At 45.4% G+C, this 27,156-nt stretch overlaps 1 protein-coding gene across 2 annotated transcripts in view; it reads right to left on the bottom strand.

Annotated features, from left to right (window-relative positions):
• Nucleotides 1-27,156, bottom strand: part of LRP1 (LDL receptor related protein 1) — a 1,410,884-nt gene that overhangs the window by 566,389 nt on the left and 817,339 nt on the right. For both annotated transcript variants that reach the window (XM_069230782.1, XM_069230783.1), the window contains exons 51-55: nucleotides 13,491-13,607; nucleotides 12,210-12,338; nucleotides 9,483-9,605; nucleotides 3,487-3,627; nucleotides 803-990 (exon numbers count right to left, since the gene is read on the bottom strand). In XM_069230782.1, coding sequence (XP_069086883.1) covers nucleotides 803-990; nucleotides 3,487-3,627; nucleotides 9,483-9,605; nucleotides 12,210-12,338; nucleotides 13,491-13,607 — 698 coding nt within the window. The remainder of the gene's footprint in view (nucleotides 1-802; nucleotides 991-3,486; nucleotides 3,628-9,482; nucleotides 9,606-12,209; nucleotides 12,339-13,490; nucleotides 13,608-27,156) is intronic.

The following is a 27,156-nucleotide window of genomic DNA, read 5'->3' as shown; positions in this document are numbered from 1 at the left end:
CCTTGTTCCTGCTTGCTCTTTTATTGATGCTGTATTCCAGCGCTAGTGATGACCTTTTGTTTGCAGAGTTGCAGACAGAAAAATCCATAAAGAACCCCATGCCTGCTGTAGCTGCTAAAGTGGGGTTTTCACAACGCCTCTGTAGTCAAATGTGATCTTGCCTAATATGAGATCGCTTTGTTAAGGACACATTCAAATTAGGCCACATGCACCAGAATTTGGGGAAAGCGAAGAAGAGGTGGTTTGTTGGCTAGGTAGGGTAGCAATGGATTTGTTGCTGGCCTGGAGTCCTGAAGACTTGAATTCTAATCCCAACTTTGTCATTTGACAAAAACCATTATATGATATTGGATTAAATCACCATCACATTGAGCCTAAAAGGTAATCGTATGTAATATCCATATGAAAAAGCTCACTGTATGCTGTATGATTTTGTGCTCCAGAATCATGTTTTACTCTTCTGTATTAGACACATAACTTTGCCTCTGCTACAATAAAAAAAAGTGTGCCACTGGTTCTAGGAGCAATGTCTGTCCAACACTAAAATAATTATATAAATCTGTCCATTTCTCTTCATGTTTTAAACAACATGCCCTTCAAGATTATCAGCTAAACTGAACAACTGAAAGTGGCAATAGTTGCTTGTGGTGGTAAGTGCAAGCAAGAGTATCAAGGAGCCCATGGTGTTTAGCTTCAGTAAAATATTCATAAATTTAGCATATTAGGAGTTGCACAGATGGCTGCAAGCCTCTGCTTATTTGGATACCCGTCACAAGAAAGCAAGCAACTCTGCAGCCCAAACCTTGTAGCCAATCTTCATGTCTTCACACTCCTGGCTGCAGCCGCTCAACTTGCGGTTCAGGCACTCATTGATGAAGCAGTTGAGCTCATCTGATCCATCCTCACAATCGTTACTGTTATCGCAGAGCAGGTTCTCTGGGATGCAGTTCCCATTCTTGCATAGGAAGAAGGTGTCATTGCATTTGTTTTCTGGAAAAGGAGAAAGAAAAGAACCTCAAATATGAGGGTGAGGGGAAGCAAAGCACCTCTGCAGGGAAAGGTGCAATCGAAATTGGCATGGGGCAGCATTCCTCATGAAGGATAACATCCCACAAAAACTCACATAATCCTTCCCAAAGTGATACGGGACATACTAGCACGTGTTCCCACTTCTCTCAGGGAAACCAATTTCTTGATAGTTTTTAGTACATGACGTGCACAAACACCCTTGAGTGGATTGAGCAGCACTATATAAAAAGTGCAATACATACACTAGTAGGAAGATTCAGAATTCACAAAGAAATAGGGGGCATGGAAAGCAATGGCTCCAAAGAATGACACTGGGGTGATAGAGTATGGAGGACAGAGAGGCAGTGTGGGAGAAAAAGAAGAGCAAGAGAAATCAGGAGAACAAGTGAGTGGCTGAAGAGTATGGAGAAGAAAGAAAAGGGCACATGTAATAAAGAACAATGGTAAAAAGAAAGCACAGAAAATATAAACAAGAATGCAAACTGAAGGAGAGAGGGAGAGAACATACAATGAGCAGAAAAGGGGAAAGGAAAAAAGTAGAAGGAATGAACAAAGAGTGTAAAGCATTACTAAAGAGAAGAACAGGGAGAGAATGGAAAAAAGAAAAGGCGGGTAGGTAACAAGCAGTAGGAGGCTTTGATCTATTGTTACTCAGTTCAGTTCATGTTCTACTGTTAGCAAAGATTAGACAAATTCAGAGAGGGGTCCCAGATAAAAATTAAAAATAATGAAATTGATGAACTTCCATTGTAAATAGAAGACCTAAAAAACGGGGAATGAGTCAAGAAAAGAAAGTGAAGATGTGACAGGGAAAGAAAAATGCTGGCAACAATGGAGACATTAAGCATAAGGAACTAGAAGGAAGGACTATCTTGACTAGGTTGTCTCTGAGGGAGACGAAAGCACCTCTACTTTCTATTAATTATTGATGCTGCAAGGAAGGTGTTGGGATGTTTTGAAATTTTATTAAGGGTTGTAAATAGGTTGTGTATTTCGAAAATTCTACCAGCCCTCCAGACTCCGACTGCATGCATGCTTCTATGCTTTATATTCCCGAAATTGTGACTTCACTGGATTTCACTCTGAATTAACATTCTATAGGTTAGATGTGTAAAGCTGTTTTCCGATCGCAAACTCTCCAATTCAGAGTTTGGAATCAAAAACTGCTTTAAGCAATTTATTAAACCCATTTAGGACTCTAACTTTTTACTGACTCCTTAAATTGGCTTAGAAATGTATAAGGAATCACTATTTTAGAAGGGGTGTGTTGTAGGCGCACCTAGCAAACACTTCTTAACCACGTGTCTCAAAGGTTTAGGACCAAAATAGCTATAAATCACTGAAGTTGCTAACCCCTTGTTGGAGTGGTAATCCATTCACAAAGATTTGCAAAAGGTAAGGGATCCTTTGAGGACCCCATCCCTTTTGCAAATGTTAAGAGTTTGTTTGGAAGTAGGCCACAAAACCACTGCAAACTCTCAAACTGAAAGAACAGCCCGGTTTCCTTTAAAGAAAATGGACTGCATTTAAAAAATAGTTTACTTTACTGGAAATCGATAACAGACATGGTGGTCTGCTGAACCCACCCCTTTGATGGCATTCAAGTGTAGTGAGTCACAATTTGTGACCTTCCTAATTAATATTCATGAGGTAGGTTGGATTCCGTCCCACTGTGATTTAGCATTTTAGGAACCAACCTATTAGCATATAAGTTGTGTTTTTAAAATCTTTACTGGTCTCACTTTGTGACCAGATATTCAAACATCTGGCCCTGTATTGCTACTGACTCGTAGTAGAGTCAGAAATGAGAAATGTAACAAACCAATGAGGACACCCAAGGAACTCTGGGTCAAAAGGAACCTAATCAACAAGGATGGTGTGAGGCATCATGGGAGGATTACAGTGTATACACACACAATAGAAAGGATATGTACCCTACAGACATTGAAAAGTAGATTTGTAAGACTACTGATTTTCTATGAGGTGCTGGAGGGATTGTCAACCAACAGTCATGCTACATGCTGTTTGCAATATGATTTTCAGATGATGCTGGGAGGATGGGGTCTGCTTGACACAGTTGTTTTGTTTCTGTATTGACTGATGCTTGTGTTGATTGATCCATGGACAAACACACTCAATAAATACATTTAAAAAAAGAAAAAGAAATGTAACAAAGCACCAGAACTGGTCTCGGAAAAATCCCAATGGAACATAATTGTACAATTGCAAGGATAAATAAGTTATTATTTGGAAAAACTCACAGATCTTCCTCTCTGCATATCCACTTCAGCACTCACAATCACCAAAATATGTATATATTGATATTTTTCATTTACATATCCTCTTTTCTGTGTCTCCATCTCTACACAGGTACGTTAAACAGGCCAGTTAACAGTGCTTAATAGTGACATCCCCCTGAAAGCTGCAATGGCATCAAATATGCTGTAGCTCACTTACCAGTGCTAGAGCAGCGTGGATTCTTCGGAGCCTCATCCGAATGGTCATGACAGTCAAAGTCCCCGTCACATTCCCATTGGCTATTTTTTAAGCATCTGCCATTGGCACATCGAAACTCATGGGGGCCACAGGTTGGGTAGGCTATAGGGAAGAAAGAGAAAAGGTTTAGGAAGATGTGCCAAAACTCTTTAGCTCAGCCTCTAAGTGTGGAGAAATCTGGGCTGTAGTTGTTGCAACGTCAACAAGTCAGAAACTAATGGCATGAGATGCCTTGCTTGGAACAATATCGATGATTATGCTCCTTCCTAAATCACATATGTGGTACTCTTTGTTATAAAGTTATTATGAACTTATCTTCATCTTTTCCAGTACTTCATTTACTTGTTTACCACAAAGGATTAGCTCAAAGGAGATACTCATCACTTGTTCCTGGACTTCTTTTCTAAATCCAGGAAAGTTATTTACCTCTGGTAACGCTTTGAGATGTATACGTTATCTGTCTGTTCATTCATCACCTCAAACTATCTGCTAGAGTCACACTTGCACTGAAGTGTTGAACAATTCACCTACATGGTGTAAGATGGTGCTAGCTGTATATCTACCGGATATCACATCGAGATGTGATGTAGTGGCCCATTAAGGGTCCATATGTGGCAGGAACATCTGTATTGCATAGGTTACCTTTTCCAGAGAATTCAGGATACAATCAGTGCAAAATAATATTAAACTACTGGCAAACAAACATGACTGAAGGGCAAATATCATCATAAGAGGTGAGGAATTTCCAGACAAGAATATCCATATGAAAAGATATTATCAAAGTTAGCCAATTTTTTTCTTCAAAAGATTCTTCATAAAACAGAACTACTCATGTATAAAAACTGCCATAGCACTCCTAATTATAGAAGGGTCTGAAGAACACAGCATTAACCAGGTAAGACCAGAAATGGCTGCAGAATCACTCAGCAAAAATGACCTTCATTCTTCATATTAACATGAAGCTGATAGTGCAAAGCTAAAGTATTTATCAAGGAACAATCCCCTGGCATATATCTGAGATAGTCTCAATCCTCTCTAAAAACCCAGATGTAGATACCTCATGTTTTTACAGAGGAATAAGGGCTTCTGGGGTGTGTCTGGCATGCTCTTTTAGTCAGGCTTTACACACACAGGCTTTACACCTGATGCGGTGGTGCTGCAGAACATTAAATGTCCACATTTAGTAAATATATCTAATGGAATCTCTTATTTCTGACTGAACCAGAACAGTGTTACTTCCTCTCAAATACTGAGTAAACCATAAAAATGTTTTGAACTTCAAAATGTATAAATCACTCTTTATATGGTTAGTTTCTTTGGATCAGCCTTGGAAGGAAGCTTCCAAGTTCTTTTTTCACATGACAACACTTGCACTTTAAATCCAAAGGTCAAAAAGAAACTGGATACTTACCTGTAACAGTACATTTTATACATGAAACTGTTGCGTAGGCTCTCATTATTCTAATGAGACTACTGGATTTTGAGCGGCAGAACTGCCTGCGGTGTGGGAGACTAAGTCTAACCCACTGCTGGTGACACCTGTCGCTCCAATCTGGGTTTTGATCCAGCTAACTAGCAGTGCCTCATCTATACCCAAGGATAGGAATGACTGGGCAACCGAGCGCATGACATATTTGGCTTCTCAGGGAAGTCGTGGTCACTCAGGTCTCATCCGGTACTCTCATTTACAATTCAGTCTCATATATAAATGACAAACAGAAGCAGTATATGTTTCAATAATGAGTTAAAAAAAACGACTGCATCTTAGATAGGAAAGTGTGAGCTGCAATAACCAGGACGACACAACATGACAGTATTAAAATTGTGACGAGAAGAGTGAAGCGTAAAAACAACGCTATCATATTGTCACTATGATCAATGGACTAGTTCCTATCTAGGTTGTAATTGAGCACAACATGATTAGCTCTAATTCTGCCTTTCAGGTTCCCCTGGAAAGACATCAACCCCCATACCAGAGCAAAGGCCTCGGGTCTGCCTTAGCATCTGTAGCGAAGCATTCAGCAATCAGCATACAGTTGTGGTTCCCTGGCTGGAATCTCCCTCTAACGTGTATGGGACAAGGAAGTGTTTTTATAATAACACAGCTGATGTTCTGAGAAAATGTCCCTATGTAAGGATGTGTGTTTTCTACGAATGTTGGAGACTAAATTTCTACCACGTTCACCGGCAATGTAGCGTGCTGTAACCTTGGAAGAAGCACAGAGGGATCAAGACTGTCTTGTTTGAGAACAGAGTGCTGGCCTAGGCAAAAACAGTTAGATAAACAGAAAATAAAAAAAAGACCGTAAAAATGGTTATTGTAACAATAATAACATGAAGCTGAATAAAATATATCTAGGTTAAAGTGCACAGCAGCCTAGTGCGTTAAAATAACGTGCATGGAGCTATAACTAAAATGGCTACACAACAGAACTATTCCTGACTTATGTTCTGTGCATTATTTCTCTATAAACTGGTCCATAAACGTATCTTTGGAAAACAAAATTATCTCCAAGTTTCGATTGTAGGCAGAGCAAGTTTAAGTCACTAGGGCATCTGTGGCAAGCCCACAATATTTCAATAAGTGATTATCTCTGTAAATTATTTCTTTCCCAGTGGTGAGTGTAGGAAAGTAACCTCCTTTTGGCATGGTTACCCCCACTTTTTGCCTGTTCTCAGCACGTTTTGACTGTGTTCACTGGGATCCTGCTTACCAGGACCCCAGTGACTGTGCTCCTTCCTTTTAAACCTGGTTGCTCGGACCACAAATATCCCACATTTGGCATACTGGTGCCCCCTTATAAGTCGCTAGTATATGGTACCCAAGGCATTGGGGCATCAGCGATTCCCCATGGGCTGCAGCATGTACTATGCCACTCATGGGGAGCCAATGCAAAGTATATCTGCAGGCCTGCCATTTCATCCTGCATGAAGGTGTGCATGCACCCTTTTCACTACAGGTCCCTGCACCAGGTCTCTGTAAGTCGCCCTCTCTGCCCAGAGGGCAAGTACCTGTGTGAGGACACCCCTACACTAGCAGAGGAGCCCTCACAAACTCCAAATTTATTTTCCTGGACTTTGTGAGTGCAGGGTCGCCATTTTACGTGTGTACTGGACATAGGTCAAAACCTATGTCCATCTGCATAATGATAACTCCAAACCTGGGCATGTTTGGTATCAAACATGTCAGAATCATACCCCAATTCTATTGCCAGTATTGACTGTATGATTCCATGCACTCTGGGGGCTCCTTAGAGGACCCCGAGCATTGCTTCTACCAGCGTTCTGGGGTTTTCCGGGCAGCCCAAGCTGTTGCTACCCCTCAGATGGGAGTCTGCCCTCTTGCTGCTTGAATAGCTCAAGCCCAGGAAGGCATAACAAAGGATTTCCTCTGGGAGAGGGAGTCCACACCTTCTCCCCTTTGGAAATAGATGTTACATGGCTTTGGGAGGGGTGGCCTCCCCAAGTCACGGGTATACTTTGAAGGGAACATTTGGTGCCCCCTTGTATAAACCAGTCTGCACCGGTTCATGGACCATCAGTCCCTGCTCTCGGGTGAAACTGGACAATGGAAAGGGAAGTGACCCCTCCCCTGTCCATCACCACCCCAGGGGTGGTGCCCAGAGATCCGCCAGATGGCCTCTTGATTCTGCCATCTTGAATCCAAGGTGGGCAGAGGCCTCTGGGAGCACCTGAGTGGACAGGTTAGGCAGGTGACATCACCCCCCCCCCCCCTCCTGATAGGTGGTCACCTGGGTAGGTGACCAATCCCCCTTCCAGGGCTATTTAGGGTCTCCCTCTTGGGCTCAGATTTGACGTGCAAGACTCCAGCAGGAATCCTCTGCAACGTTTACTTTGACTTCTGGCCACTGGAACTACAACTGGATTCCACAGGAACCTACCATCTGCAGCTACAGTGACTACTCTGCTATGCAACATTGTTTCTCCAGCTCCTTCCAGCAACTGCAACATTTCTCCAACTGTGCATCCTCTGAGGGCGGCAAGACTTCAGTCTGCACAAGAAGCAAGAAGGAATCTCCCTTGGAGTGAAGTAGCCACTTCCCTTCATCCCCAGGCCCCAAGCGCAACAACGACCGTCTGCGTGGATCTCCTCTCATCCTGAGCTGCATGGATCCTGCATCACAAGTGGTGATCTGGAGTGGTCCACTTGGTCCTCTCTGCCAGCTGTACAAATTTGGTGAAGGTAAGCCCTAGCCTTCGCATGCAGGACAGTACCACTGTGCATCGCATCTCTTGCAGCTACCAAGGCTTGTTGGCATCTCCTCCAAGGGACCTTCAGTCTCAGTGTAGCCCCTGCCCCCAGCACTCTTCCCATGTGATGCCCAGTCCTCTGTGTGTTTCTCCTGCAACGTGGGACCTCTCTTCAGGTGTGCTGCATGGGCCTCTCTGCGACTCCTGGGCTTCTCGCCTGTGGGCCTTCTGTTAAGACTGCTTCCTCTTCTTTGGACTCTACACTGCTGAGGGTCACCTGGGACTCTCCCCCCCCCCCCAGCCCTTACAACCCCCCGTAGGTTGAGTCCCCCTTGGACCTTGCTGGTCCCCGGCAGCTCTACTTTTCCTCCAACCGCGACACTTGCCTTTGCCAACGCTTGTTGGTGGTTCCCACACCACAAACTGAGTGCAATCCTTTATCCGGCGTGGGGCGTTGACTGCATCATCCAGGAACTCTTCATCTGCTCCAGTGCTGCATTGCTGACAGTCCTCGCCTCACCGTTGACCAACTCCTGCATCCACAGACTGGTGGGTAGTGGCTCCTGCCACAACTGGACACTCCAACTGGACTTTTTCCCCTTCTTTTCCACGTCTTCCTCTTTCAGGATCCACCTTTGGTTGCTTGCAGTCTTGTCTGGGTCTTGCAATAACCTTCTCTGAAGTCCTTTGTGGTGGTTTGGGGAAAACCAGTAACTTACCTCTTTCCTCCTGGTCACTGGGGGGCACTCTGGTAATTACCTTCGGGGTTTCCTAGTACCTCCAAGCTCCCCTCTACCGATTCCACTTCCTTGGGTGGGGACCCGACCTTCGCATTCCACTTTCTTGGTATAGGGTTTGGACTCCCCTTAGGCTTTCAGTACTGCCTATTGCTTTTCACTGTTTTCTATTGTTTTTCACTGTTTTCTAATGCTTTTTATGCCCATCCCCGATTGTTATTGTACATATATTGTGTGTTTACTTACCTCCTATTGGAGAGTTGCCACTCCTAGTTAAGTCTTGGCTGCTCATCTACAGCTACCTCTAGAGAGACTGGCTTTCGAGACACTGACTACACCTCACTAATAGAGGATACCTGGACCTGGTATAAGGTGATAATACCATAGGTAATCACCACACACCAGGCCAGCCTTCCTACAGTGGGTTTGGACGGGATGAAACAATTTGCAGAGGAAGCTTGAGATTTATGAGGTGGGAGCACTATCAACTTCTGCTCAATGTTACAGTGAGATATTTTCAGTATAACTTTGTAGGATCGATGCTCATATTATATTGCAGAGAAACACTCTCCAGTATTCAGAGCCAAACCAAAGAAATATGACGGAGATCACCCAAAGAGTCATGTGATGGAGTCAGCATTTAACATCACACAGAGACCAGGAAGCATCGTATCTGCCAGATGTTGGGGGCTGATAGCCTTAACAGGAGCTCAGCAAAACACCACTGACCAGGCAAAGTCATGTCTAGTGACCGAAGCTGCAGGGTTAAGACACTAGTTCTAGTTGTAGCTTATCCATTTTGAAATAGGAAAAAAAACAGTTTTAAATGCAATATAAAAACACAACATTAACACTGCTTATACAATGACAACCGCAAATGTGGCGCTTCTCAGATTTAACAAAACTTGCAAGATTTTTGTGTTTACGCAGGAAAGGTTATATAAAAAAAATAAAAAAATAAAAAAATAAAGGTAAAGGTAGTGCAGCAGCTGCTAGGTTGGTACTCACCACACTCTTCACTCTCATCTGACCCATCACTGCAGTCTTTGTCATGGTCACACACAAATTGCTTGGGAATGCACTGTCTGTTTTGGCACATGAATTCTCGTTCATCACATGTGTTGTTGAAAACTAAGAGGGGAGAAAAAGTAAAGAATGATAATGCAATGCTGATAGTGAGAAGGTGAGGCTCAGGCAGCTACTGATTCTTGCGAGATGGCTGAGACTGAACCACTATATTTATTCCAACCAAAGGGAAAAAGGAGTGGGGGATAATGCCTATTTCAAATCTTCACTTCCTATATTTTATTCTTATGTTTTGCTCACATCAATTGAGGTACATGCCACAAATGCATGCTGCATATAATCTACATGTTATTCTCTGAACTGCAGCTTTAATTCTTTACCCATTTTGCTGCCATTTACTTCTTCCTACAAAATGACTCACAGCAGCAACGCACATACACTATTTTAAGCGTTTTTTTCTCAGTGTTAAGTAAGATGACAGCTATTAGGCAAAGCTGAACTACCAATTGCTTTCATAATCACTCACGATTATTGACAGACATTCATCACACATAGCCAGTCTTGTTAAAAGCACATCAACTACAATGATTATTTCCTTTCAAAAAGCCACTCTCACACCAAATCATAAAAGTAAAATAATGAAAATGATCAAATTTAAATGTTCATATGAAGATTTTAGAAAAAAATGAAGCAACAAAAGATTATATACAAATTCAGAGAAATGGAAATGAAAATGTAAGCTCAGAATAATGGAAATGAAATGTAAGCTCAGCATAGTCAATCAAACCTTTTTTCAAAAGTGTGACATGACCTCTGAGGACAGTAGTGAGAGAAGAGTACGAGGGTAAATGTGGTTACTGCTACAGTGAACGGCAAAAAGTTAGGGGGAGGATTGGTATTTGCTAAAAATGAAATGACTTGAGAAGGCATGCACTTTATTGTGTCTAAGGCCGGTTGGGGTAGGTTAGGACAGGGGTGGTAGTGCTTAACACTGCTTGCTGGTGATAAAGCCCAGAATCGCTCACTAAATGGGACTCTGAAGTGATAAAGGAGTGTACCAAAATACATAACTTGGAGAAGGCCAGCCAGTAGGCTCAGCTGGGTCACATGACCATGGTCTTTCTAAAAAAGGTGGTAGTTCAAGGTTTGGAAATCTTAATAAAATGAACCCTGTCAAGCTAATGGGCTGTAACACAAAGATTAGGTTCGGGCATCTGCCACTTGCAGCAGTGGTGGGTAGGTGAATAAAAAACTCAGAAGAGAGTATCTGACACTACAGAGACCCAGCAGCTAAATAAAAGAAGCATGGCTTCTGTCCCTCAGAGAGTAAACTGAGGAGATACAAGCTAAAGCCCTTCCTGTAACTACAGGGGTTTGGGACAGTAAGGGAAGCTTTGGACTTGATGACACATGTAAGTGAAATAATGAGTGTAGATCTCCATTTAAGTAGAGCCTAGTGTTAAAGGGAACTGACAACTCAAATGATTTAGTAGTCACTGATGAAAGCAGCAAGATATTGTTTACATTTTTTAATGAAGGACGTGTGCAGTTGGGAAAACCTCACCATATGCTTTTTCATTTAACGTTTATTCCTTAAATCTTTGGCACAATTGTTATCTACTACTGATTAAATATTTTACTTGTTGAAAAAATCTAAATAAGATTGTAAAAACAAACCTAATTTGCAATACACATGTGTGCAAGTTCCTGTTTATAAGCAAGCAAATTAAAAGACTGTAAAACACTAAATCACACAGGAAAGAGGGAGTGTATCTGTACAAACTAATTTGAGGCAAACATAAATTTGATTGAGAAATCAACATAAGATATCCTAGATGATTTTAAGGTCAGTGGCGTTTTCAAGGCAATACCTGGATTCAGAGAGATTTATGGCCTATCAGGTACACATATGTAGATAAACAAATCAATTGCTGACGGTGAACCACCCAGAACAGTATTCAAAAGGTCCCATTCATTAGTATCAGTCCATTTCAAATCTTCTCTTTATTCTTCTTATCTTTTTTTAAATAAGCCAGACATCACAATAAAAGACAGCCACAGCCAATGCGTTTTGTCCATACAACAGGACGTCTTCAGGGCCATAAACTCAATTTTTATTAGTCAGTCATATTCTTTTTCATATTGCTAAAAGAGCATCCAATACATTCTGTATCAAAAATGTTTTCTGCAGGGGTGGATTCCTGTGGTTTACTGTGTGTTGCGGATGAGACCTCATATGCACGTGTCTGTCTTTTATTGTGATGTCTGGCTTATTTTTAAAAAGATAAGAAGAACAAAGAGAAGATTTGAAATGGACTGATATTAAATGAATTGGACTTTTTGAATACTGTTTAAATACTATTCAGGGTGGTGCACTGTCAGCAATTGATTTGTTTACATTCCCTCAGCAGGATTGCACCTTGGCAGCAGGTGTTGGAATGTGTGCTGACATTATTCCTACTGATATTTTCAATATTAGATAGTGGATAGGTGCATGGAGTTATATCCTGCTGCCTTTTGTTAGGTAAATACATATGTAGCTACTTATAATAAGCTTGTGAACCCCACCAAATTTGAAGGAGAAAGAATAAGATTGGTACATCATTACAAATTACATGTTGATTAACAATTAAATGGTTCCAGGCACAACAAATAACAGGTAGTCTTCCCCAGATGAAATGAAGCCAGTCATCACTGTTATAAACTTACTGCAGCCCGCCTTGACACTCTCATCTGCTCCATCCTGGCAGTCCTTGTCACCATCGCAGAGCCAGCGGCGTGGCACACACACATGGGTTCCTGGGCACTGGAAAGACTCTGGATTGCAAGTTGTGGTGTCTGCCAGGATGACACGTAAGAAAAGTCAGACATGTATCATGATCTCTCAGAACATTTAAGACACAAACCCCTGAACAGGTGGAGTCTGTGAGTAGTGCATGGGATAGATTAAAAGTACTCTTGGGGAACCTCCCTATGGTACCTGCCCTCAGTAAAAGGAGGAAGAAAAAGTACAGCTTTACTATCCCAAATCAGGGCTTCCCACTAATGCATCCATAGATATGCTTAACATGAATTTTATATATAGCTCAGACCACAAATTCAATCATCACTAAAGATGAATTTAGTGTGTGTATATTTTGCTGGCGAAAGATGTTGGACTAAATGAACTTGGGACTTAAGTTTTCTAAAGCATGGAAAAGTCTCACATTGGTCACTAGTGTGAATCAAGCAGGCCATGTGCCTTATGTTCAAACCTTATATGGGCTTGAATAATTTCCCTGAGCGGTTTAACTTCAGTCCTACTAGCCACAAAGAGTTCTGCTCCATAACCCCACTTATGTTTGTAGCAACTCAGATTAAAAAGTCAGAAAAGAAAGGCACTGCATTATTCCATTTGGTAACACGTCTGTGGAACAAACTCCCCTTTGGTCTTAAACCAACCAGTCAAGTTGCTCATATGTCATTTTATTAAGGCCTTAAAAACGTACTTGTTTTCTCAACTAATGTGTTTTTTGATTTTGCTAGTTTCATTGTTATTGTCCTTTTTTGTTGGTTTTTGTGTTAAGATTCCTGTTGCTATGAATGAATGCTCTTTATATGTGTCCTATTCTACACAGGCAGACAAGTGGTGAGTTCACACCAAGTCTAATACAATTCTTGACCTCTCTATAGGACACCAATTTATGCAAACTGCAAAAGGTTTTCAGGATGTAAAAGGAGGGTCTATAACACAAAGTTAAAAAGCAGAAATTTCAACCACTACTTCTCTTTCCATATTGAGTACTACTCCTACATTAAGATACTAGTTGCCTTTCACACAACTGCCTCCCTGCCATTAAGGAATGGGGTGGTGGGGGGTGTTCTCGGAGATTGTTAATATAGGAATGATTTCTTCAGCTTTGAAAGATGGCACAAACATGTAAAGTGCAGTACCTGCTCAACTGGAATAGTGCACTGAGTGGGAGGAGGGAAAGAGCAAAAAGTACTCACGACAGCGGCTGTCCTCGTCTGAGCCATCTCCACAGTCATCGGCGCCATCACAAACCCAGTGCTTGGAAATACAGCGGTGGTTCCGGCATTCAAACTGCACTGACGTACAAAACTTATCTAGGATTAGGGAAAAGCACATCAAATAGTTTTAATTTCCCTGGACAATAATGCAGCTTTAGGGTCATTTAGTAATGAATGTTAAAATAATACCACAAAACACCACCCGTCCCTAACCCTACTAAACCAAACTCTCAGCACACAACATCAAATATTTCTTAATGTAGCATGTTGGTGTCTAACCCGTAAACCCCATAATCACAGCCAGGTAAAGTGAGTGGCACTGAAAGACAGTATAAACCATGGAAAGTAAACAAATGAATAGCTAGCCAGTCCCAAAAAGAATTAATTCCTTAAAATAAACACTATGATTTATCATGCTGTAGGCTTGCATAAATAAGCCACTAAAGGCCTGATTTAGAGTCTGGTGGATGGGTATTCTGTCACAAAAGCGACAGAAATCTCATCTGACAAAAATGTCTATTTAATTGTTTGTATTAATTTTTCAAACATATGAGCATGGACATGGACAGTCAAGGACTCATAGAATATGCACTACAGTACAGCCGTGTGTAAAACATCTGTGCATAAACCTTTGACAAACATGTATGTCCACCCTGTGCAACCTACAGGTTGTCAGCAAAGCCAGTGAATCATCACATCTACAGGAGGTCAACTTATGATTCTAGTAAACAGCATACCCCATATTATCCAGCCCCTTGCAACCATCTCCTCTGGTCAACTGTACTTTGTATGTTGAAAACAGTTGTGAGCCAGTCAATGTTTCCTCAGCTCCTGACGTGTATGGCCAACTTTGCGCTAACAACATACAGCACAAGTTAAAACCAAACAGCCAACTGCCCCATGCATGTATTAGAAACAGCCACTCCCAAGATGAGGTGAACGAATACCAGGATGATACCAAGGCATTCCATCTTACCATCCCAGTCCCCACTTCCCATGTTAGCACAGGGTGCCTGTTATGTGGCCTGCCATCTCAGCAAGGACCCTCTTCTCTATGGTCTGTCCACCTCCGAGGATCGATCATCCTCTGTCAATTTGGCATCCCCCGCCAGGCAGTATAGCATGACCTCCCAGGCCCTGAGGTTTTCATCTACCTTCTCATTCGTCTGTATGTGTTTGAGGAGGACCTCCTCTGCCTGTGCCTACTCCAGCATGTCCTCAAGCCATTTGTCTGCTGTGGGCTCAGTATTGGCAACGCAAATGTACTGCAATACAATGTTTTGTAAGCAGAAGGCCCAGCTTTGCATCACCCTGCATTGCATCACCCTCTTTTTAGGTTTGGGTATTTTTCCCAACAGTAACAGACTAACAGTTGAATGCTTACCCCAGTCACTTGTCCTAGTCTCCCAAACAGTTCATCCCAATGTCCAGCTAACATTCTGCACGTCCATGATAGGTGGATGAATGTAGCACCTTGACTGTTACGTTTGGAGAAAGACGATGATCTACTGTGGTATATTTTATGCAATCTGTCAGGTGTTACATATGTTCGTGTAGGACGTGGATGTGCAAGAGTTTCAATGGGGCATTGCTAGCAACGTCTTGGATTTGGGCACAGACTTTCGTTCATTCCGCATTGGACAAGGGGCTTTGCAAATCTGTGTCCCATTCCTGTTATGCTTTAATCAGTGGTGAGGGTCAACACACCGCCAGCGCCAAGTATAGCCTGGCGATCAGTCACCTTCTGTGTTCGTCCTCTGGTAAAACCTCAAGTGTCTGGGACACCAGCAGTATGCCTGGGAAGCCTCTCCAGATCTCTGGTTCTATGTGTGAGCTTTGCAAATTACAAGAATTGTCCCACAGTAACGCCAAACCTCTCCCTGTCCTCTTCAAATGCTATGAATTCCTCTGCAGGGTAGAGGTCCCAAAAAGGAGGCATTCTCCGCTGTTCAGTGTCATGTAATCAGTGATTTGGCAGAATGGCTTAATCAAGAGGGAGGGACCTGGGAAATGGTGCACGTTTAAGCACTCGCTGAATCACTATCGCAACCTGCACAGCCACTGCCGGAACCCCTGCAGTCTGTCATCATCCTAGCATGAGGCAGACAGGCAGTGTGACCATCTCTACAGTGTCACACGGGTGGGTCTCCCAGTTCAGCTCAGAGTCACACCACTTTACCGCGTGCTGCAGCTGAGATGCCATATAATAAAGCTCAAGATCTGGGAGACCCAGTGAATCCTCCCCCTGCTCAGCTTCAGTATTTCCAGTCTGACCCCATTCCTTCCCCCAGCCCAGATTAAGGAATCTAAAAGACTATCCAAGTCTTGGAAGATCGATTAAGGTATTGGGTGCAGTGTATTTTGGAGTACGTAGAGACACCTAGGCAGCAGGACCATTTTTGCAAGCGCCACTTGTTTAATTATTGAAAGGGGGAATTGTAGGGGAATACCCCTTTTTGACAAGTTCCCTCACACTTTTTGTCTGGTACGTGAAACAATCTTGACTGAAAGTGCACTGGGTTCCTGCTAACCAGGCCTCCAGTGCCAGATTTCTTTCCCTAAAACTGTAAAACTGTTCCGCAATTGACAATACCTTTGGCACCCCTGTAAGTTTCTAGTAAATGGTACTCCAGGTACCTAGAGCAAGCTCAACACTACCAGCTAGCCTCCTGGGTCCAGGGCAGATAATACATAAGCATGAGTTAGCATTTTGAACTTCTTCTTGAGAAAGAGATTGCAGGGGCGAAGGTCTAGGATAGGGCAGAGGCCCTTGGCCTTTTTGGGTGTCTGAATGTAGCAGGAATAACAACCACAATCTACTTCTGGCACAGAGACCCTCTCTGCAGCTCCCTTGGACAAGAGAGCTGTAACTTACTAGCGGAGAAAGAACAAGTGATCTTCCATCATTCAATCGTAGGATGGAGGGGTAGTCTCGAAGAGGAGGGAGTAGCCCTATAAAACCCACCTGTCTGACATGATGGATTGCCTGAGAAGCAGGTGATGGAGGATCCTGCCTCCAATTGGGCCCTGGTGGGGAAGTGTCAGACTAGCAAAGGGAGGAGGACAATGGACTGGCCAGACCGCTGGCTCCCTGATCCACGAGGACAGTGGATCCCATGTCCCCAGCCATGCAGAAGCTGGGCAGCATGCGTACACAGTGGTTGGGGGGGAAAAGACATGGCCGGGTGGGGTGCCATGAAAGGAGTGAAAAGCAGACTGCTTCATGGCCCAAGAACCTGGCCACAACACGAGAATCCTTGAAGTGCTTGAGAGAAGATTCTGCTTTTTCTCCAGATATGGCTGCCATCAAAGGGCATGTCCATAAGGTTGGCTTGGACATCCCCCGAAAAGCCAGACGGCCTCAACTAGGCTTGGCGCCTTGGGACCACTGTTGATGCAGCTGCTCTGCCCTGTGAGTGAGTCATGTCCAGTCCACATTGGATCGTGACCTTTGCTGTGTCTCCCATCAGAAACTGCTTGGAAAAGTACAGCCGGGGCCTACTCCGGGAACTGTGGCAGCTCTTCAACAACCATATCCCACAGTGTGTGCGAATTGTAGGAAAGTGCCATCTTTTTTAGCCTAGTCACCACCACTTTTGCCTGATGTCATTGACTGCAGTTCCTGATAATCAGGACCCCAGTGTCTGTGCTCTCTCCTCTAAATTTGGTTGCTGGTACACCCACAATTGGCATACTGGTGCAGCTAGGCAAGTCCACAGTAGATAGTACTTGGGTACCCAGAACATTGGTACACCAGCCCTCCTCCCCCCCATAGGCTGCAGCATGCATTGTGCCACCAATGAGAGTCCATGCTAACTGTGTCTCCGGGCCTGCCACTGCAGCCTGAGTGAAATGGTGCATGCACTTAGACACTAAGTCACCCCTCTGGTAGGCCCTTCAGCTCAAGGGCAGGGTGCATGTCTCTAAGTGTAAGCGAACCCCTGCATGAGCAGGGTACCCCTACAGATCACAGACTCCAATCCCTGGGCTTTGTAAATGTGGGGAAGTCATCTTAAGGTATGTAGTGGACACTGGTCACCATGAGTGGTCCAACTACACAATTGCTTCTCTGAAACTAGGCATGTTTGATATCAAACATGTTGGAATTATGCAACTACACCAATTCCAGGGAAGCCGCACAATCCCCTGTACTCTAGGTCTTCTTTAGAGAATCCCCCAGTTCCACCTGTGCAGCATTATGGGGTCTAGCAGCCAGCCCATGCTGCTGCTGAACCCAGACAACGTTCTGCCCTCCTGCTTGTGAGCCTGGCTCAAGCAGAGGAAGGCACAACAAAGGATTTCCTGCAAGGGAGAGGTGTGACTATCTTAGGTGTCTAAGGGCTGGGGTGGGGTAGCCTCTGAGTGCCAAACTGCTTCGAACGGCACATTTGGTGCCCTCCGTGCATAATCTGGTTTGCACCAGTTCAGGAACCCCTGGGACCTGCTCTGGCACGAAACGGAACAAGGGACAGGTGAGTGACCTCCCCCCCCTATCCAGCTCCTCCCTAGGGAGGTGCACAGAGCTCTCCCAGGGGGCCAATTGATTCTGGCATCTTGAAAATAAGATGTGCAGAGGCCCCTGGGAGTATCTGACTGGTTAGGCCAGGTAAATGATGTCCCTGACCCACTCTGATAGGTGGGTCACTTCAGAGAGTGACCAACCCCCTTTTAGGATTACTTACGGGCTCCCCCAAGGGTGGGTCCTCCGATTCATCGAGCAAGACTACAAGGAACTCTCTTCAAGACATCTTCTGCTCCTGGCCTCTGGAACCGCTGCTGGTCTGCTTTGGAACTGAATGCAAGTCTGCTTTTGATGGGAAGGCTCCCATTGCAACATTGTTTCTCCGGATCCTGCAAGAATTCTGTAATATCCAAAGCTGTGCATTCTCCAGGGTCACAAGGAGTCTGTTTGCACCTGGAAGCACCAAAGGTCTCTCCCTTGAAGTGAACGAGTCACTCGTCTGTATCTGCATGCACCGCAAGACAACGTCAACTGGCTGATGGTGTCTGCTGTTTCATGCACATCGAATGGATCTGCATCACAGGTGGTTTGTTTGTGGCCTCCTCTGGGTCCTGGGTGTCTTCTGACCAACTTGGGAGACTGTGGGCCACTACTCTTATCACTGGACTGGAACTCCTGTGCAGGGCGACTGTTGCTCTTGCCGAGGCTTGTTGATTCTTCCTACAGAAGATCTTAAGGCACCAAGAAGCCCCAGTCTCCAGAGCTCTGCAACTCGAAGATCAATCCCTGTCTTGCAACTCCTGCGACGTGGGACTTCTGTTTTTGTTGTGCTGCTGAGGCCTCCTTGTGACTCCCTGTGTCCATCGCCCTTGTGTCACTCGTGAGGGCTCCAACAACTTCTGCTGGCCTTCCTGCAGGCTGAATGCCAACCCTGTCTCCCCCTCGAGAATAGAATATCCTGGACCTTGTTGGTCCCCAAAGCTCTCCAAATACATCATCAGCTCCTGCTTGCATTTGCCAGTGCTTGTTGGTGACCTGGCCAGTCACTGACCCTCCTGCAATCCGGTGACCGTCGAGGGACAGCTTGCAGCTCCTGGACCCAGCAACCAGACTTCTTCCTCCACCGACTTGCAAGAACTGCACCTCTAGGAGGGTGGGCATTGCCACCAGCACCATCTGGGCACCTCCAAGGGTGTTGGACTCTGTCCCTTTTTTTTTCCAAGGTCCTCCACGTCTGAAATTCGTCCCTGGATTCCACCGGCCTGGTCCACAGGTCGTGACAGCAGCTGGACAATCGGAGGCTTTAACTGACTTCAGAGAGCCTCTTATCCCCTCTGCAACCAGGTTCCCTGTTCAGGAAGCTGGCCTGGTGTGTGGTGAGCACCTATGTTGTTATCACCTTATACTAAATCCAGGCTTCCTATTGGTGAAGTGTAGGCAGTGTCTAGGAAGCCAGGGCTCTCTAGAGATAGCTTTGGATGAGCAGCCAAGACTTATCTAAGAGGCACGCACAGGTTATGTAATACCACTACATGCACACTATCACTGAGACTCGAAAAAGCTTCTTCGAAGACACTTCAAGCCCAACACTAGATGGCGGACTTATGCAAAGCAGGTGTATTTGCAGCTACATGTGCCATCGAACATAAAGGTACTTTATTATGGTAACAGTAATACTAAAAAACTGTACAGGCAATGCCCCAACTGGAGGTAAGTTAACACACTATTATCTACACAAAGAAAGCAATAGTCATTGGTAAAAGCAATATGAAATAGCTAGAGCCCTAAGGGAGAGCCAAACTGTAAGGAAATGCCTCCTTGGCATGGTTGCCCCCTGACTTTTTGCCTTTGCTGATGCTATGCTATTTTTGGATAAAGTTGCAAGGGCGTGTTTAGGTCTGGGGGGTTAGTAGCCAATGGCTACTAGCCCTGAGGGTGGGTACACCCTCTTTGTGCCTCCTCCCAAGGGGAGGGGGTCACAATCCTAACCCTATTGGGGGAATCCTCCATCTGCAAGATGGAGGATTTCTAAAAGTCAGAGTCACCTCAGCTCAGGACACCTTAGGGGCTGTCCTGACTGGCCAGTGACTCCTCCTTGTTGCTTTCTTTGTTCCCTCCAGCCTTGCCGCCAAAAGTGGGGGCCGTGGCCGGAGGGGGCGGGCAACTCCACTAAGCTGGAGTGCCCTGCTGGGCTGTGACAAAGGGGTGAGCCTTTGAGGCTCACCGCCAGGTGTTACAGCTCCTGCCTGGGGGAGGTGTTAGCATCTCCACCCAGTGCAGGCTTTGTTACTGGCCTCAGAGTGACAAAGGCACTCTCCCCATGGGGCCAGCAACATGTCTCTGGTGTGGCAGGCTGCTGGAACTAGTCAGCCTACACAGACAGTCGGTTAAGTTTCAGGGGGCACCTCTAAGGTCCCCTTTGTGGTGTATTTTACAATAAAATGTACACTGGCATCAGTGTGCATTTATTGTGCTGAGAAGTTTGATACCAAACTTCCCAGTTTTCAGTGTAGCCATTATGGTGCTGTGGAGTTCGTGTTTGACAGACTCCCAGACCATATACTCTTATGGCTACCCTGCACTTACAATGTCTAAGGTTTTGTTTAGACACTGTAGGGGTACCATGCTCATGCACTGGTACCCTCACCTATGGTATAGTGCACCCTGCCTTAGGGCTGTAAGGCCTGCTAGAGGGGTGTCTTACCTATACTGTATAGGCAGTGAGAGGCTGGCATGGCACCCTGAGGGGAGTGCCATGTCGACTTACTCGTTTTGTCCTCACTAGCACACACAAGCTGGCAAGCAGTGTGTCTGTGCTGAGTGAGAGGTCTCCAGGGTGGCATAAGACATGCTGCAGCCCTTAGAGACCTTCCTTGGCATCAGGGCCCTTGGTACTAGAAGTACCAGTTACAAGGGACTTATCTGGATGCCAGGGTCTGCCAATTGTGGATACAAAAGTACAGGTTAGGGAAAGAACACTGGTGCTGGGGCCTGGTTAGCAGGCCTCAGCACACTTTCAATTGTAAACATAGCATCAGCAAAGGCAAAAAGTCAGGGGGCAACCATGCCAAGGAGGCATTTCCTTACACAACCCCCCCCAAACGAAAGAGGATGAGACTAACCTTTCCCAAGAGAGTCTTCATTTTCTAAGTGGAAGAACCTGGAAAGGCCATCTGCATTGGCATGGGCAGTCCCAGGTCTGTGTTCCACTATAAAGTCCATTCCCTGTAGGGAGATGGACCACCTCAACAGTTTAGGATTTTCACCTTTCATTTGCATCAGCCATTTGAGAGGTCTGTGGTCAGTTTGAACTAGGAAGTGAGTCCCAAAGAGGTATGGTCTCAGCTTCTTCAGGGACCAAACCACAGCAAAGGCCTCCCTCTCAATGGCACTCCAACGCTGCTCCCTGGGGAGTAACCTCCTGCTAATGAAAGCAACAGGCTGGTCAAGGCCATCATCATTTGTTTGGGACAAAACTGCCCCTATCCCATGTTCAGAGGCATCAGTCTGCACAATGAACTGCTTAGAATAATCTGGAGCTTTTAGAACTGGTGCTGAGCACATTGCCTGTTTCAGGGTGTCAAAGGCCTGTTGGCATTCCACAGTCCAGTTCACTTTCTTGGGCATTTTCTTGGAGGTGAGTTCAGTGAGGGCTGTCACAATGGATCCATATCCCTTCACAAACCTCCTGTAATACCCAGTCAAGCCAAGGAATGCCCTGACTTGAGTCTGGGTTTTTGGAGCTACCCAGTCCAGAATAGTCTGGATCTTGGGTTGGAGTGGCTGAACTTGGCCTCCACCTACAAGGTGGCCCAAGTAAACCACAGTTCCCTGCCCTATCTGGCATTTGGATGCCTTGATAGAGAGGCCTGCAGATTGCAGAGCCTTCAAAACCTTCTTCAGGTGGACCAGGTGATCCTGCCAGGTGGAGCTAAAGACAGCAATATCATCAAGATAAGCTGTGCTAAAGGACTCCAAGCCAGCAAGGACTTGATTCACCAACCTTTGGAAGGTGGCAGGGGCATTCTTTAAACCAAAGGGCATAACAGTAAACTGATAATGCCCATCAGGTGTGGAGAATGCTGTTTTCTCTTTTGCTCCAGGTGCCATTTTTATTTGCCAGTACCCTGCTGTCAAGTCAAAGGTACTTAAGAATTTGGCAGCACCTAATTTGTCTATGAGCTCATCAGCTCTTGGAATTGGATGAGCATCTGTCTTGGTGACAGAATTGAGCCCTCTGTAGTCCACACAAAACCTCATCTCTTTCTTTCCATCTTTGGTGTGAGGTTTGGGGACTAAGACCACTGGGCTAGCCCAGGGGCTGTCAGAGCGCTCAATTACTCCCAATTCCAGCATCTTGTGGACTTCCACCTTGATGCTTTCCTTAACATGGTCAGATTGTCTAAAGATTTTGTTCTTGACAGGCATGCTGTCTCCTGTGTCCACATCATGGGTACACAGGAGTGTCTGACCAGGGGTTAAGGAGAAGAGTTCAGGAAACTGTTGTAGGACTCTCCTACAATCAGCTTGCTGTTGGCCAGAGAGGGTGTCTGAGTAGATCACTCCATCTACTGTGCCATCTTTTGGGTCTGATGACAGAAGATCAGGGAGAGGTTCACTCTCTGCCTCCTGATCCTCATCTGTTACCATCAACAGATTCACATCAGCCCTGTCATGGAAGAGCTTAAGGCGGTTCACATGGATCACCCTCTTGGGGCTCCTGCTTGTGCCCAGGTCCACCAAGTAGGTGACCTGACTCTTCCTTTCTAGTACTGGGTAAGGGCCACTCCATTTGTCCTGGAGTGCCCTGGGAGCCACAGGCTCCAGAACCCAGACTTTCTGCCCTGGTTGGAACTCAACCAGTGCAGCCTTTTGGTCATACCAAAACTTCTGGAGCTGTTGGCTGGCCTCAAGGTTTTTGGTTGCCTTTTCCATGTACTCTGCCATTCTAGAGCGAAGGCCAAGTACATAGTCCACTATGTCTTGTTTTGGCTCATGGAGAGGTCTCTCCCAGCCTTCTTTAACAAGAGCAAGTGGTCCCCTTACAGGATGACCAAACAGAAGTTCAAAGGGTGAGAATCCTACTCCCTTCTGTGGCACCTCTCTGTAAGCGAAAAGCAGACATGGCAAGAGGACATCCCATCTCCTTTTGAGTTTTTCTGGGAGCCCCATGATCATGCCTTTTAATGTCTTGTTGAATCTCTCAACCAAGCCATTAGTTTGTGGATGGTATGGTGTAGTGAATTTATAAGTCACTCCACACTCATTCCACATGTGCTTTAGGTATGCTGACATGAAGTTGGTACCTCTGTCAGACACCACCTCCTTAGGGAAACCCACTCTGGTAAAGATACCAATGAGGGCCTTGGCTACTGCAGGGGCAGTAGTTGACCTAAGGGGAATAGCTTCAGGATACCTGGTAGCATGATCCACTACTACCAGAATATACATATTTCCTGAGGCTGTGGGAGGTTCTAGTGGACCAACTATGTCCACACCCACTCTTTCAAAGGGAACCCCCACCACTGGAAGTGGAATGAGGGGGGCCTTTGGATGCCCACCTGTCTTACCACTGGCTTGACAGGTGGGGCAGGAGAGGCAAAACTCCTTAACCATGTTGGACATATTGGGCCAGTAGAAGTGGTTGACCAACCTCTCCCACGTCTTGGTTTGTCCCAAATGTCCAGCAAGGGGAATGTCATGGGCCAATGTTAGGATGAACTTCCTGAACAGCTGAGGCACTACCACTCTCCTAGTGGCACCAGGTTTGGGGTCTCTGGCCTCAGTGTACAGGAGTCCATCTTCCCAATAGACCCTATGTGTTCCATTTTTCTTGCCTTTGGACTCTTCAGCAGCTTGCTGCCTAAGGCCTTCAAGAGAGGGACAGGTTTCTTGTCCCTTACACAGCTCCTCCCTTGAGGGTCCCCCTGGGCCCAAGAGCTCAACCTGGTAAGGTTCAAGCTCCAAAGGCTCAGTTCCCTCAGAGGGCAGAACTTCTTCCTGAGAAGAGAGGTTCCCTTTCTTTTGCTGTGTTGCAGTTGGTTTCCCAACTGACTTTCCTGTTCTCTTGGTAGGCTGGGCCATTCTTCCAGACTCCAGCTCTACTTGTTCACCCTGTGCCTTGCATTGTGCTCTTGTTTTCACACACACCAGTTCAGGGATACCCAGCATTGCTGCATGGGTTTTTAGTTCTACCTCAGCCCATGCTGAGGACTCCAGGTCATTTCCAAGCAGACAGTCCACTGGGATATTTGAGGAGACCACCACCTGTTTCAGGCCATTGACCCCTCCCCATTCTAAAGTAACCATTGCCATGGGATGTACTTTTCTCTGATTGTCAGCGTTGGTGACTGTGTAAGTTTTTCCAGTCAGGTATTGGCCAGGGGAAACCAGTTTCTCTGTCACCATGGTGACACTGGCACCTGTATCCCTCAGGCCCTCTATTCTAGTCCCATTAATTAAGAGTTGCTGTCTGTATTTTTGCATGTTAGGCGGCCAGACAGCTAGTGTGGCTAAGTCCACCCCACCCTCAGAAACTAGAGTAGCTTCAGTGTGGACCCTGATTTGCTCTGGGCACACTGTTGATCCCACTTGGAGACTAGCCATACCAGTGTTACCTGGATGGGAGTTTGGAGTGGAACCTTTCTTGGGACAGGCCTTGTCTCCAGTTTGGTGTCCATGCTGTTTACAGCTATGACACCAGGCCTTTTTGGGATCAAAGTTTTTACCCTTGTACCCATTGTTTTGTGAAGAGGCTCTGGGCCCACCCTCCTGTGCAGGTTTTTGGGGGCCTGTAGAAGACTCTTTACTATTTTTAGTTTTGGTTGTCTCATCACCCTTCCCCTGGGGAGTCTTTGTGACCCCTTTCTTTTGGTCACCCCCTGTTGAAGTCTTGGACACCCTTGTCTTGACCCAATGGTCCGCCTTCTTTCCCAATTCTTGGGGAGAAATTGGTCCTAGGTCTACCAGATGCTGATGCAGTTTATCATTGAAACAATTACTTAACAGGTGTTCTTTCACAAATAAATTGTACAGCCCATCATAATTACTTACACCACTGCCTTGAATCCAACCATCTAGTGTTTTCACTGAGTAGTCAACAAAGTCAACCCAGGTCTGGCTCGAGGATTTTTGAGCCCCCCTGAACCTAATCCTGTACTCCTCAGTGGAGAATCCAAAGCCCTCAATCAGGGTACCCTTCATGAGGTCATAAGATTCTGCATCTTTTCCAGAGAGTGTGAGGAGTCTATCCCTACACTTTCCAGTGAACATTTCCCAAAGGAGAGCACCCCAGTGAGACCTGTTCACTTTTCTGGTTACACAAGCCCTCTCAAAAGCTGTGAACCATTTGGTGATGTCATCACCATCTTCATATTTTGTCACAATCCCTTTGGGGATTTTTAACATGTCAGGAGAATCTCTGACCCTATTTATATTGCTGCCACCATTGATGGGTCCTAGGCCCATCTCTTGTCTTTCCCTTTCTATGGCTAGGAGCTGTCTCTCTAAAGCCAATCTTTTGGCCATCCTGGCTAACAGGAGGTCATCTTCACTGAGAGCATCCTCAGTGATTTCAGAAATGTGGGACCCTCCTGTGAGGGACTCACCATTTCTGACTAACACATTTGGAGACAGGACTTGAGGGGTCCTGTTCTCCCTATTTAGGACTGGAGGAGGGACATTGGCCTCCAAGTCACTAATTTCTTCCTCTGTGATGTCATCATCAGAGGGGTTGGCTTTTTCAAACTCTGCCAACAGCTCCTGGAGCTGAATTTTGGTAGGTCTGGAGCCAATGGTTATTTTTTTGATATTCCAGAGAGACCTTAGCTCCCTCATCTTAAGATGGAGGTAAGGTGTGGTGTCGAGTTCCACCACATTCATCTCTGTATCAGACATTATTTTGCTAAGAGTTGGAAGACTTTTTAAAGAATCTAAAACTGTTTCTAGAATCTAATTTCAAACTTTTAACAAACTTTTAAACTCTAAAAGACAATGCTAAACAGGGACTTAACACACAAGGCCCTAGCAGGACTTTTAAGAATTTAGAAACATTTCAAATTGCAAAAATGAATTTCTAATGACAATTTTGGAATTTGTCGTGTGATCAGGTATTGGCTGAGTAGTCCAGCAAATGCAAAGTCTTGTACCCCACCGCTGATCCACCAATGTAGGAAGTTGGCTCTGTATGCACTATTTCAAAGTAAGGAATAGTATGCACAGAGTCCAAGGGTTCCCCTTAGAGGTAAGATAGTGGTAAAAATAGATAATACTAATGCTCTATTTTGTGGTAGTGTGGTCGAGCAGTAGGCTTATCCAAGGAGTAGTGTTAAGCATTTGTTGTACATACACATAGACAATAAATGAGGTACACACACTCAGAGACAAATCCAGCCAATAGGTTTTTATATAGAAAAATATCTTTTCTTAGTTTATTTTTAAGAACCACAGGTTCAAATTCTACATGTAATATCTCATTCGAAAGGTATTGCAGGTAAGTACTTTAGGAACTTCAACTCATCAAAATTGCATGTATACTTTTCAAGTTATTCACAAATAGCTGTTTTAAAAGTGGACACTTAGTGCAATTTTCACAGTTCCTAGGGGAGGTAAGTATTTGTTAGGTTAACCAGGTAAGTAAGACACTTACAGGGCTTAGTTCTTGGTCCAAGGTAGCCCACCGTTGGGGGTTCAGAGCAACCCCAAAGTCACCACACCAGCAGCTCAGGGCCGGTCAGGTGCAGACTTCAAAGTGGTGCCCAAAACGCATAGGCTAGAATGGAGAGAAGGGGGTGCCCCGGTTCCGGTCTGCTTGCAGGTAAGTACCCGCGTCTTCGGAGGGCAGACCAGGGGGGTTTTGTAGGGCACCGGGGGGGACACAAGTCCACACAGAAATTTCACCCTCAGCGGCGCGGGGGCGGCCGGGTGCAGTGTAGAAACCAGCGTCGGGTTCGCAATGTTAGTCTATGAGAGATCTCGGGATCTCTTCAGCGCTGCAGGCAGGCAAGGGGGGGATTCCTCGGGGAAACCTCCACTTGGGCAAGGGAGAGGGACTCCTGGGGGTCACTTCTCCAGTGAAAGTCCGGTCCTTCAGGTCCTGGGGGCTGCGGGTGCAGGGTCTCTCCCAGGTGTCGGGACTTAGGATTCAAAGAGTCGCGGTCAGGGGAAGCCTCGGGATTCCCTCTG

This window comes from Pleurodeles waltl, chromosome 4_2, assembly GCF_031143425.1.
Source record: "Pleurodeles waltl isolate 20211129_DDA chromosome 4_2, aPleWal1.hap1.20221129, whole genome shotgun sequence".
In the NCBI taxonomy this organism is placed as follows: Eukaryota; Metazoa; Chordata; class Amphibia; order Caudata; family Salamandridae; genus Pleurodeles; species Pleurodeles waltl.
This window is presented reverse-complemented; position numbering and strand designations above follow the sequence as displayed.